This window comes from Saccostrea echinata, unplaced genomic scaffold (assembly GCF_033153115.1).
Source record: "Saccostrea echinata isolate AGI-Se365-2 ecotype Australia unplaced genomic scaffold, CSIRO_AGI_Sech_v1 ptg000016l, whole genome shotgun sequence".
NCBI lineage: Eukaryota > Metazoa > Mollusca > Bivalvia > Ostreida > Ostreidae > Saccostrea > Saccostrea echinata.
In genome coordinates, this window is record NW_026889765.1 from 7,553,301 (window position 1) to 7,565,333 (window position 12,033).

Sequence of the window (12,033 nt, forward strand, 5' to 3'; positions counted from 1 at the left end):
TACTTGACTGTGCTATACTATTAGTTACGGTGCTATACCAATGATCACTGGTTTTGTATCAATAGTTACTGGCGCTATACCAATGATTACTGGTGCTATACCAATGGTTACTGGTGCTATACCAATGGTTACTGGTGCAATATCAATGATTACTGGTTTTGTATCAATGGTTACTGGTGCTATACCAATGGTTACTGGTGCTATTCCAATGATTTCTGGTTTTGTATCAATGGTTACTGGTGCTATACCAATGATTACTGGTTTTGTATCAATGGTTACTGGTGCCATACCAATGATTACTGGTGCTATACCAATGATACCAATGATTACTGGTGCTATACCAATGATTACTGGTGCTATACCAATGATTACTGGCTTTGTACCAATGGTTACTGGTGCTTCATGTATACCAAAGGTTATTGATGCTATATACCTGGTTATTGAGAAACAAGACTGTACTGCCAAATCTGCTCAGAATAAAATTCCTCCAAACTATTGACACAAGTCAGAAAGGGTAAACAGGTTTATTGCCAGGAGGTAAATTGAAAAGTAATTTTTTTTTAAATTTCAAGATATCTTAAAAGTTTCTTACACTCTACATTCCACTAAAGTACAGTGCATATTGCTGATTAATAACTACATTTTCAAAATTAACTCTAATAAGTTTTTTAATGTACTTGTGAAGTCGTCTAAGAAATTACTATGTTTAATCAAAAGAACACACTCATGTCAATCAGCAAACCTGTCATTTGTGGGGAAAATGGACATTAAATACACATGAAGCTGACAGTCATTCAAACACCATATTTTTATAGCAATAGTTGTTACAAATGATAAAGAACTCCTGAAGTATTGCACTACTGATAACTATTTAACACATACTTGATTTTGCTAAAAAAAAAAAAAACCACTCTCCAAGCAATGACATTATAGAACTAAACACATTACATAATATATATATATATATATATATATATATATATATATATATATATATATATATATATATATATATATATATATATATATATGTAAACAACCCAAAATTTTTTTAGCAATCATTTGTATGTGTTACAAGTAAACTCATCTTGCACTATACTATATATACATGTACATGTATTAATCAAAGTTAACAAAGATCACATATTTATTTTTTCCCATTAGAAATGATTTGAGTAAATGTATGCATGGAGAAATTAAACAAATTCATTGCTTAGGTAATCCTGAATAAATGTCATGTCTGCCTCTTTTTGGATTCTTGATCTTCAATCATCCTTAAAGGGTCGATCACTACACCAAATTCTATGTGATCTATTTTCATATTACCGGGATTTTGTCAATATAAATGTCTTTTACATCTAGCCGCGGAAGTTGTTCTTTTCATCTCGCAAAAATCCCATGGTGGAAACAGGGTCACTCTTCCCACAATGCTTTTGCACATGAGAATCTCTAAAAATTGAAAATTCAATTACCAGGTACATTTGCATGAATTAAGAGTATCAATTATATTTTTTGTGCATTAACATGATCCCCCCCCCCAAATATCTTGATTATAACTGAAATGGAAACAATTTCAGAATACCTTGCAGTGCAAAAATTCACAAAAATGGCCTTTTAGTGAGAGTTATCTCTCTTATCGGAAGGTCGTTGAACCTTAAGCTTCAAATTATCTTATCTTTACAAGTTAATTCTGTACTTAGATGTATAATAAGTTTCCTACGTACTCAACTCTCATGAATGGGTTGAATTTTAGTTCTTCGTCAATTGTGGAGGGAATTGTTGGACAATTCTTGGCTCTCTGGTCCTGAGAGACAGAATTTTCAAAATTAAGTCATGAGACAGAGACAAACTCTGAAATAATTGTATGTACAATAGGGACCCCCATATTGATGTGAGGGTGGGACCCTGATAAAAAAGTCAAACATATGCATAATTTCACAAGTGATGGAACATTAGCATTAGTTGGAGTTATTTTGATTTCATAGGTTTGATTATGAAAGTGATGTATATACATATAGTGATTTTGTATCAAAATATGAGGTACATTGGTTCAATAATTAATTATTCAATAGCACAATCTTGAAAAAATAAAGAAACACACATGAGGAATAAATATGTGTTTTGCAGTTACGTTTACCTTGGCCCATGCAAATTTTTCCTTTATAGTTTGATTCTCTGGTTCCACATGGAGGGCAAATTTTAGATTATTCACAGTGTACTCATGTCCACAAAACACGCGCTATGGTGAATGCAAAAAAAAAAAAAAAAAAAAAAAAAAAAATCAATACTGAAATTTAATTATGCCTAGATGTAAGACTATCTGAAGAAATGAGTGCTTTTAACAAGATTATCAAAATCAAAAATACATTTCAATCACTTAAATATTTAAAATTAAGTGTTCTTAATTGATTTAAAGAAAAAGTTAGGTTTTCTTAAAAATGATTAAATGCCATTATGAACTGAGAGTTACTCCCAATTAATATGCATTAAATTTCAATGCACTTTGGTTAGGATTCTGACATTGACATTAATTTTTAAAAATTTACAATAAAATTTTTGATGATCTTTACAGAATGCTGAACTTCATTTTCAATCTAATATGAGCAATATTTTATACAGCTTAATTAAATAACATTCTGATAACTACATACATGTACATGCATATTCAGGCCTCTAAGTGGCCTCTAAAATTTAGGTGCCAGCTGGCACCTTATCAGATAAAATTTAGTCGCCATTGCAAATTTTTCAGTCGCCAGGCAATTTTTCTAAGGCACCAACTTTCAAAATTAATAGAATATATAGGGTCCCTATAAGTCCCTCTAGAATATAGGGAGCCATGACGTGCCTAAGAAAACACGGCATGTCCATTGCTAAAAAATAATTTCCTTTTCTTTTAAATTTCTTTTCACTTTTTCAGAAAAATTGTTAAAAATGTGAAAATTTCCGGAATTCCACGATCACCAAGTCAATTTTAAATGGTCGTCAGTTTGGCGACTTATGAAAAAATTTTAGGCGCCAATCAAAAATTTTAGGCACCATGGTGACTAAATTAGTCGCCAATTAGAGCCCTGATATTAAAATTGATATTAATGGTTACCGTATTTCCGGGCAGCTTTGATAAAATTGTGACGAGTGCTGAATACATCATGTCTGCTGTTCCTTCAAAAAACTTACCACACCCTCCAACAAACAAGGTGTCCCCTAAAACATAAAAAATATTTACTAAAACTGGTGTTCGAGGGAGACATTTCATATTCTAGAATAAAAGATTTCAAAAAAGAATGAAATTTCAATACACATTTTTCAAAAAAAAAAAAATCCTGTATCTCTGAGAATCATACCTTGGTACATAAACATAGACATAAACATGTGTACCTTACCTGTAAACATTGATGTCTCTGTGTACCTTACCTGTAAACATTGCTGTCTCTGTGTACTTAACCTGTAAACTTTGATGTCACTCTACCTTACCTGTAAACATTGATGTCTCTGTAAACATTGATGTTTCTGTGTACCTTACCTGTAAACATTGATGTCTCTGTGTACCTTACCTGTAAACATTGATATCTCTGTGTACCTTACCTGTAAACATTGATATCTCTGTGTACCTTACCTGTAAACATTGATTTCTAGGTATATATCTTACCTGTAAACACTGCTGGCTGTTCTCCTTTGGGGCTTGTAACAAAGTAGCAGATGTGGCCTGTTGTGTGACATGGAGTAAACAAACACTTCACATCTAAATTTCCAACCTTAAGAAATAAAAATGTCTGACAATTACTCTCCTGGGCCTTATATAAACATCATTTAAAATGAGGAACTCAGTGGTCTCTAATACATTTCAGATTGTTACATGCACCTTCAAATGCCATTCTCCAGAAAAAAATAAGGGATGTTTACTTTATTTGATGGCATTATTTAATGAGATCTACACCTACAAGTATCTTTTCACAAAGGATGACTGCACTTAAGGACATGCGAAATTTGCGACAAAATAAACTTTCAAAACAAGCATTTTCCTTTTCATTGCAAGAATGGTCAACATCCAATCTACAACATTATGTAATTACGTTTAATAAAAGTGTGTATTTACGAAGTTTGAATCTGTTTTCAAAGGCAGGGGTCATCACAATTTCTTGAATCTCCGTACGATAATGAGGACGCCCACTTTTTTACTGACTTTATACATAGTCAGCGCATGTTTGTCTATTGTTCTCCGTTTCACAGTAGTTGTATATTTGCATAAATAATAATGTGTCAAAAGGAGATTAATAGACAAACATGCGCTCATGGTTAAAAAGAGAAAAAACTGCCTCTTCTTACACTCGCTCTCCGTGTTGTAACCAAGGATTGTGACATGTTGAATATTATAATTCACCACATGATGTCCTACCTCGGGTAACTTTGTGAATACAAATTCCGTCACGTGACTTGTAAGGTAGCATGTTTTGTGCTAACTAGGACATTGTGTTCGAACACGTTAAGTCATCTGGCATTGATATACAATCTGCTTAAATTACATTGACGTGATCATATTGTTAGTTTCGTTTTGAAACCTTTGTCAGAAGTGTATTTGTGCCATTCAGAATGGAGAGGGAGATTGGAAAGAGTGATCATGTTCTTTTTTTCAAACATGTCATTGTTATTTATCAAGTCTAATTTAAGACCCATATTTACAATGTTAGCTCCACCTCTCATGCATATCTAATGTTCAGTCAAGGGCAGTTAACTGTAAATTCACTATATTTGGAAAGCACTAAGGACAAAAAACATTGAATCATTTTATTGTATCACAGTCTAAAATCATTTTAAGATTTAAATTTGGTTTCAAATTGACAGGATTCTTTCATAAACATACAAAAGTGAAATAAAGTTTAGATATAAAGGCAACAGAAGCAACCGAAAAAGACCCCAAAACAGGCGTTAAGTGCAGTCATCCTTTTTACAAATGGAAGCCAATTTCTTTCATGAGCATTGAACAAGAATGTACCTTGAACTGGTCTCCGTGACCCACTTTTTTATTCAGAGCTGGTACTCTCTCATCACCTCCACAGACAACGATCTTTTGCCTGGGAACTAATTTCACTAATTTATCATTTCCATTGGCATGATCCCTGAAAATTTCACATTTTTCCCTTTTCAAATGTTGCAATGCTACATATGACCTGAAATATTTTCAATATAATGTATATCTCTTTTAAAATGATCAATGTTTTGATTTTAAACATGATTGCAATTTTATTTTTTGATTTCCCTTTATCAGTATACTGTATCACTGTAAATAACTTTCAAGAACTTAATGTCATAAGAAACGTATTATCTGAATTTTACTTGCATTGAAGCTATAATTTTAGAGCATCCTTTGTTTTAAAATGAAAATATTTTTCCACAGAAAAAAATTAATGTGATTCACACATGAGGATTGAGGGGAGGGGGTGGGAGGGGATTGGAACCTCCCCCCTCCCCTGGGAATTTTAAGAGTTATAAATTAAAGTAGCTAAAAATGCCCCCCTCCCCCTGGAATTTTCAGAGTAAATATTAAATTTACATAGTAAAGTAGCTGTAAAATGACGTTGGAAACCCCCCCCCCCCCCCCCCCCCCAAGGATAAGAAGTGAAAAAGTGGAAAGTGCCCCCCCCCCCCATTTCTGGGTCTGATTTTTTTAGAGTAGGATGGACCATCCTGGAAAAAAAAATTCTGCATCAGCACATGTTACAAGACTTAGGGAGTTTATACAATTAGAATATGAAGATGATTTATCATTCTGTTACCAGTGATGATGTGTTGTGAGAATTGTTGTTAGGGTACAGTTTTCTTCCTTAACAGCTTCTATTATCTGCAAAAGTAATTGATTAATAAATATCAATATCTAAAAGTAAAAACATGTACTCCATAATTCATATATATATATATATATATATATATATATATATATATATATATATATATATATATATATATATATATATATATATATAGCAGATAAAGGATGGACAGACAAGTAAACAGCATGCACAAACCTTCTCTGGTTCCACTGGGTCTACTGCTGCACACTGTTTTGTCTCCTCATCTACCAGAAGGTACATATAATTATCCTCCAATGCTGGGACTAACCGAATCTTCATGTCTGGTTGGGATACAGTGATTGGTTTTGAATGAAACAGCTTCGATGTTCCTGTGAACAGTGCTACCGAACTGGCTGTTAAAGTATAATTATTGTGTTTAAAATTTATTTCTACTTTTAAGTTCTCTTATTTTACTGTATTTACTTTTGTATTCTTCCCCTTAAAAGGAAAGTTCAGAATTCAGAACTTTGAAATGGAAACAAAGTCACTTGACTGTATAAGCCATTGCAAAAATATTTACACAAGCAGCTATTTCAAAATATCTATATCACCTAGCTAATATTTTATTTTTATTTCAGTAATTTGTAATAACTAAAGGAGAAAAGTACTCCTCTCTGGTATATAAAGATGGGACATATGCTTCTCTTTGCGTACTGATAAAAATTCTGAGAACAGTGATTCATGGATTGACCACAGGAGTCGGCAGTTTTATCCATAAAACAACGTAAACAACAATCAGTGAGCTTCGCGAGCGTAGCGAGCGAACGCTTGCTACGCTCGCGAAGCTCACTGGTTGTTGTTTACGTTGTTTTATGGATAGAACGCTCGCTACGCTCGCGAAGCTCACTAGTTGTTGTTTACGTTGTTTTATGGATAAAACTGCCGACTCCTGTGGATTGACAGATTTAGCTATACAATAGCATAAGCAGATAAAAGCAGTCTGCCCCTTATAAATCTCGGCTGAGTTTCGGCTTGGCCGGACTGACCTCTTCACCAGTGAAAGTGTCAGTCCAAATATCCAGCTAAGGAGAATCTCCGCGTGAACGCATCAGTCTAAATATCTAGCCGAGGCGAATCTCAGGCGAGATTAATTATCTTTCCCTTAACTCTAAAATACACCTAATTAACTTTTGAATCATAAATTTAACTAAGAAAAACAAATTTTAGAAGCTAAATTTTACAAAGTTACATAGATTTAAATGCATGACAACAAATTACCTCGAGAAAATGTAGCTTTCGCAATATATGCGAAGTTAGAGGAAATTCGCGCAAACATTTATGATAGTTAAGTCAAACGTAGTTTATTCGTTAGGAACTTGTCATACAAAAATCGAAGTAATGGAATACTATTTAGTTTTCAAATTCGGAATCGTTGAAGACTAAAATACAATTTCCAATAAGCATATGATATAATTCTTCACTCCATGCACTTTTTGAAATTATTTCTGCATGTGCCTAAAAGCAGGGACCTATATACTAGTATATAGGTCTGTTACAACGCGAAATGTTTATTTTGATCATGTTAATGATTATTACATTTTGCGTTGTTACATTTTGCGTCGAGGTTAAGCAAAATGCAACAAAGCAAAATGTAATAACACATTTTAAATAATTAAAAAGTCAGGTTGAGAATAATTTTCAATTGAGTAGTGGATGAAGAAAATAGATGAAAAAGAATTAACAAAAGGAAAAATAATCATATGCTAATTCTTTCATTAGATCTGATTTCATCGTATTTCGATTTCATAAGCCATTTAAAATCAGTTGATATCCAAATCATAGGTATTGCGTATTAGAAACGCGCGTGCTCACGTATGTGTGTGTGGGGGGAGGGGGGGGGGTATTTCGTTGATCAGTGTATCAGTTTGCTTTTACTGTTTGATAGGCACATGCCTGAAATTTAGACAAGAAATCTATTTATTTTTACTGGCAGGTGTAAATATAGCGGGAAGGGGGTTTCTTGACAATTAAGATTTCATACTGTTTTACAAATCATGTGCATTGCAGACCAGCAAAAATAAAATTCTCTCTCTCTCACTCTCTCTTCAACAATAAAACGGATAGTTTTTGCATGTGCATAAAAATACAAGGATCAACGTACGAGTAACCCCTACCCACCACTTCACCTCACCAGACACAAACACATGCACTTCTAATTTTCTAATCAATGTACACATGCACGTCGTACATGCATATCAAGATTTTAATGGACCCATGGTCAATCTTTGGTAATTAAGAATGTCAGTGATAGATATATAATACAGACTGATTTATAAATAGACATGCCAATCAAAGTTTAAGTATTCAATAAAAGTGTTAGAAACAGCGTTAAAATATAAACAATAAGATTTAGTAATGTCCTTAAAAGCTCTAACATTAAACTTTGTCTCATGGTCATAGATATGTCTGTCTATTTAGTGAAGCGAGTTTCCCCATTGTTATATGTTTCAATCAATGTGATGTTTCGCGTTGAACACAATGCCCCCCCCCCCCCCAAAAAAAAATGTTTTATTACTTTTGTTTTATTACATTTTGCGTTGTCCTCAACGCAAAAATTAAGTAACGCAAAATGTAACAACCAAAAAGTGCATTATAACATTTCGCGTTAATTCCAACGCAAAATGTAATAACGCATAATGTAACAATCCAAAAATCGTGCTATTACATTTTGCGTTATTACATTCTGCGTTGATCTCGACGCAAAATGTTATAACGCAAAATGTAATAAATCCAGTTGATTACATTTTGCATTGTTATTATATTTCGTGTTGTAACATAGGTCCCTGCTAAAAGTTAATTTTATAAAAATATCAGGAAATGCATTGTCGCTAATCACAGCCATTTAAAGTATTAGGCGCTTGTTTCAGGGTGGTGTATTTTGTGTATTGTGTCTTTTGTCTATGTCTGTCTAAATACACTCATGAAAATAATAATTAAAAAAAACTCGCTGAAATGAAATTTCTTTAAAGATATATTTCTGTATATAGAAATATGATATCTTCAAAAAATGCCAATTTCAGCGATTTTTGATTTTTTTCGTAATGCATGTATAATTAGACACTCAGTACACAAAATACACCATCCTCAAACCAAGCGCCTGTGTCAAAATGTACGTGATCCTTTCTGAAGAGAATTAAGATATGTTCCTACTTAAATGGCTTTTCATGCTTGAAAGGCATAGTTTCCACCCTCACAATTTGAGGGTTCAAATTAGGAAAAGTCCTGTTATTTTCAATTAATAGAGCTGAAATTAATTAATAATCACAAAAAATGTATAGGTTGCCATTTTTTTTTGGATGACAGAAAATATATAATAGTATACAAGTAATAGTTATTGTATATTTATTATGGTGTATCCTGATTTATTTGGACGAAGGGCGGTGACGAGTGCGAAGCACGAGTCTCCGCCCCTTCGTCCAAATAAATCAGGATACACCATAATAAATATTCAATAATTTTCTTGTATCATGGCCAATCAAAACGTCAATAATTGTTACGTCCCAAATTTTCAAGCATGATTTTCAATTACACCAATAAAAAATATAGTTTTTGTCAGGTGACCGCATGGATATTCTCTCCTTCCCGCCAGTATTTTTTGATTCGCACAATTTATGTGTGTGTTCATGAGAAAAGACGTCGGATTGCAGCTCTCCAACTTAATATAAAAACGGATTGTTAATGAAATTCATAAGAAAACCTTTGGATATCATGGATGAAAAATTCGAAGTTGAAGAAGGGAAATTCAGGTGTTAATTGAAAATCAAGAAAAAAAAATACCCGTTGATCATTTGACATATTCGAGAGCTGTGGCATGAACAAAAACGCTGTGTTAATAACTCTTCATCTATGGATGCAGTACAGCTGAACTTTATTCTACAAAGATGGTATATCCTGCTAAAAATTCCTATTACAATAGATGTGACATTTTAAGATATTTATTTGTGGAATTCATGTCAAGAACTTGATTTCTCGATGCGGTGGATCGAATATTTGCAGAGTTCCGTAAGACATTTCGAAATTTTGTCTCTGTATATAACAAAGCCCATTCTGTAATTCATATTCAATATACAATGTAATTTAAAATGTTGAAATCGCCTTGGTGTTCAATAATTTAATTACACGGCACAGTTTTGCAGGCTCCGCCCATCGGTGTATCTCCAGTTATTGTACACTTGACTTCAAAGGAAAAACACCACAGCCATGATTCAAAAATATATGTCAGCATAAAAGAACGTACATTTTTAGTCAACAGTATTCATAAAATTATGTAAAAACTGGTTCAAATACATAATTCTGCTACTGAAAGTTCCAAAATATTTTGGGTTTTTTTTTATGAATATGTTTGAATCGTGAATATCAGAGAACACATTTTAAATTAGAAGTACAACAATTAAGAAAATGCCTGTATGAAGATATATGAGAAGGAGTTATTGCCTTTTAAGCACCACTTTTTAAAAGATTAAATAATTGATTAAATGAAGAAAATATTCAATTTTTGAATTCCTTTACTTAACAATATTTTTCATTACACCCACTGAAAAGCATTTTTCCGAAAGATATATTTCTATTGGACGTGAATTTAAATTAATACATATTTGGCAAAAACCTATACATCACAGGAGGGTGGAAATACCTTTATAAGTTGCGTTTTCTTCCTTGAATCAATGATTACTTTTCATTAAATTTCAACCAAAAATTCTCATTTAAATGCAGTATTAATGAACAATAACTTTCAAAACTATCTATTTACAGTGGCGGATCCAGGAATCTTGAAAGGGGGGGGGGCAGTTTGAGGTCGGGGTAGGGCCCACGGCCACGCCCCAAAAAATTGATTTATTAAATCTTATGTATATTTTGGAGACGGGGGGGGGGTAGGGCGGGCCCCCCTGAGTCCCCCTCTAAATCCGCCAGTGATTTATCAGAATTGCATGTGTAAGGAATTCATGATTACATCCTCACAATGTCCAGGTTTTGTGATTTCGGAACTCCACACAAACCTTGACATTGTGAAGATGTCATGATTAGTGTCACCTACATTTATTAACTGATAAACAAGATGTGTTTGTAACACACTGATGCCCCCGTATGGCAACTTATAGCAAAGGTTATACTTTCTAAAATGCAAGTCAAATATATTGGTACCCATTAAGTAAAGTCTTGTCTCGAAGAGTATACCTGTGAAATATGAAAGCACCTGCAGCAACCATTGAAAAGATATGGAAAAGGTTAAAGTTTCTCAAAAGTAAGTCAAACATCAATGGTCAAAATTAGTTGTACCCAAGGAAAGGCCTTTTCACAAGAAATACACAGGTGAAATATGAATTTAAAGCCGAAGTACCAATCGTTCCAGTCCAGAAGTTATGACCAAGGTTAATATTTTTCAAAAGTAGGTCAAACTCCAAGGTCAAGGTCAATGGATTACAATTGTTGGTATCCTAAGAAAGGTCTTGTCACAAGGATTACACATGTGAAGTATGAAATCCCTAGCTCCAACCGTTCAAATGTTATGGCCAAGGTTCAAGTTTTTCAAAAGTAGGTCAAACTCCAAGGTCAAAGTTGTTGGTATTCAAATGGAGGTCTTGTCACAAGGATTACACATGTGAAGTATGAAAGTCCTTACACCAATTGTTCAAAAGTTATGGCCAATGTTAAAGTTGGGTAAATTTTTGCAAAACTGGGTCAAACTCCAAGGTCAAGGTCAAAAGGTCAAATATGATGGTCTTGTCACAAGGAATACACATGTGAAATATGAAAGCATTGCTCCAACCAATCAAAATTTATGGGCAATGTTAAAGTTTTTCGGACAAATAGACAGACAGACAGCTAGACGTACAAGGCAAAAACTATATAGCCCCGAATCTTCGATACGGGGGCATAAAAAGAATAAGGTATGATATATCCCCTTTCGGTATAATTATAGGGCATCTGCGTTTTGATTAAAAACAAAACCATTATCTACAGAAACGTGTAAGAATAACTCGATATAGTCACTTCTGAAAACTACAGGTATCATTAGTCAATGAACACCCTTGTTTGACAAACTCCAGTCCCCCAAAATACTACTTATATTAAGAATCACACACATTGTCAAGCTTTACGGTGTAAGGAACACAAACTGGTACATGTATCAACCTATGAAACAGACGGAAAAGCAAATTTTCATGCGTCACAGATTCCATTTGTTTCA

At 33.5% G+C, this 12,033-nt stretch overlaps 2 protein-coding genes across 3 annotated transcripts; both read right to left on the reverse strand.

The window, feature by feature from the left end:
- Positions 1-24: 24 nt before the first annotated feature.
- LOC133188104 (uncharacterized) lies at positions 25-621 on the reverse strand. Its single transcript, XM_061323484.1, has 2 exons — positions 593-621; positions 25-433 (listed from the first exon to the last, which is right to left on the reverse strand). The coding sequence occupies exons 1-2, from the start codon at positions 619-621 to the stop codon at positions 25-27; spliced, it is 438 nt and encodes a 145-aa protein (XP_061179468.1).
- A 508-nt stretch (positions 622-1,129) lies between these two features.
- Positions 1,130-7,135, reverse strand: LOC133188880 (hydroxyacylglutathione hydrolase, mitochondrial-like). 2 transcript variants are annotated; one of them, XM_061324364.1, is made up of 9 exons: positions 7,065-7,135; positions 6,021-6,199; positions 5,772-5,836; positions 4,991-5,114; positions 3,647-3,752; positions 3,098-3,201; positions 2,138-2,239; positions 1,725-1,804; positions 1,130-1,449 (listed from the first exon to the last, which is right to left on the reverse strand). In XM_061324364.1, the coding sequence occupies exons 1-9, from the start codon at positions 7,120-7,122 to the stop codon at positions 1,359-1,361; spliced, it is 909 nt and encodes a 302-aa protein (XP_061180348.1). In that variant the 5' UTR covers positions 7,123-7,135; the 3' UTR covers positions 1,130-1,358. The 2 variants fall into 2 exon arrangements, with proteins under 2 accessions (XP_061180348.1, XP_061180347.1); XM_061324363.1 differs by having other exon boundaries at positions 4,991-5,165.
- Between the last annotated feature and the right edge of the window lie 4,898 nt (positions 7,136-12,033).

Excerpts from the sequence above, each read along its gene's own strand:
- LOC133188104 (XM_061323484.1), bottom strand. The coding sequence starts at position 621 with ATGCACTGTACTTTAGTGGAATGTAGAGT. Across the intron at positions 434-592 it reads ACTTTAGTGGAATGTAGAGT|GTATATAGCATCAATAACCT; the intron begins GTAAGAAACTTT and ends CTCAATAACCAG.
- LOC133188880 (XM_061324363.1), bottom strand. The coding sequence starts at position 7,122 with ATGTTTGCGCGAATTTCCTCTAACTTCGCATATATTGCGAAAGCTACA. Across the intron at positions 3,753-4,990 it reads GTCACGGAGACCAGTTCAAG|GTTGGAAATTTAGATGTGAA; the intron begins GTACATTCTTGT and ends TTATTTCTTAAG. Across the intron at positions 2,240-3,097 it reads CAAAGCTGCCCGGAAATACG|CGCGTGTTTTGTGGACATGA; the intron begins GTAACCATTAAT and ends CATTCACCATAG.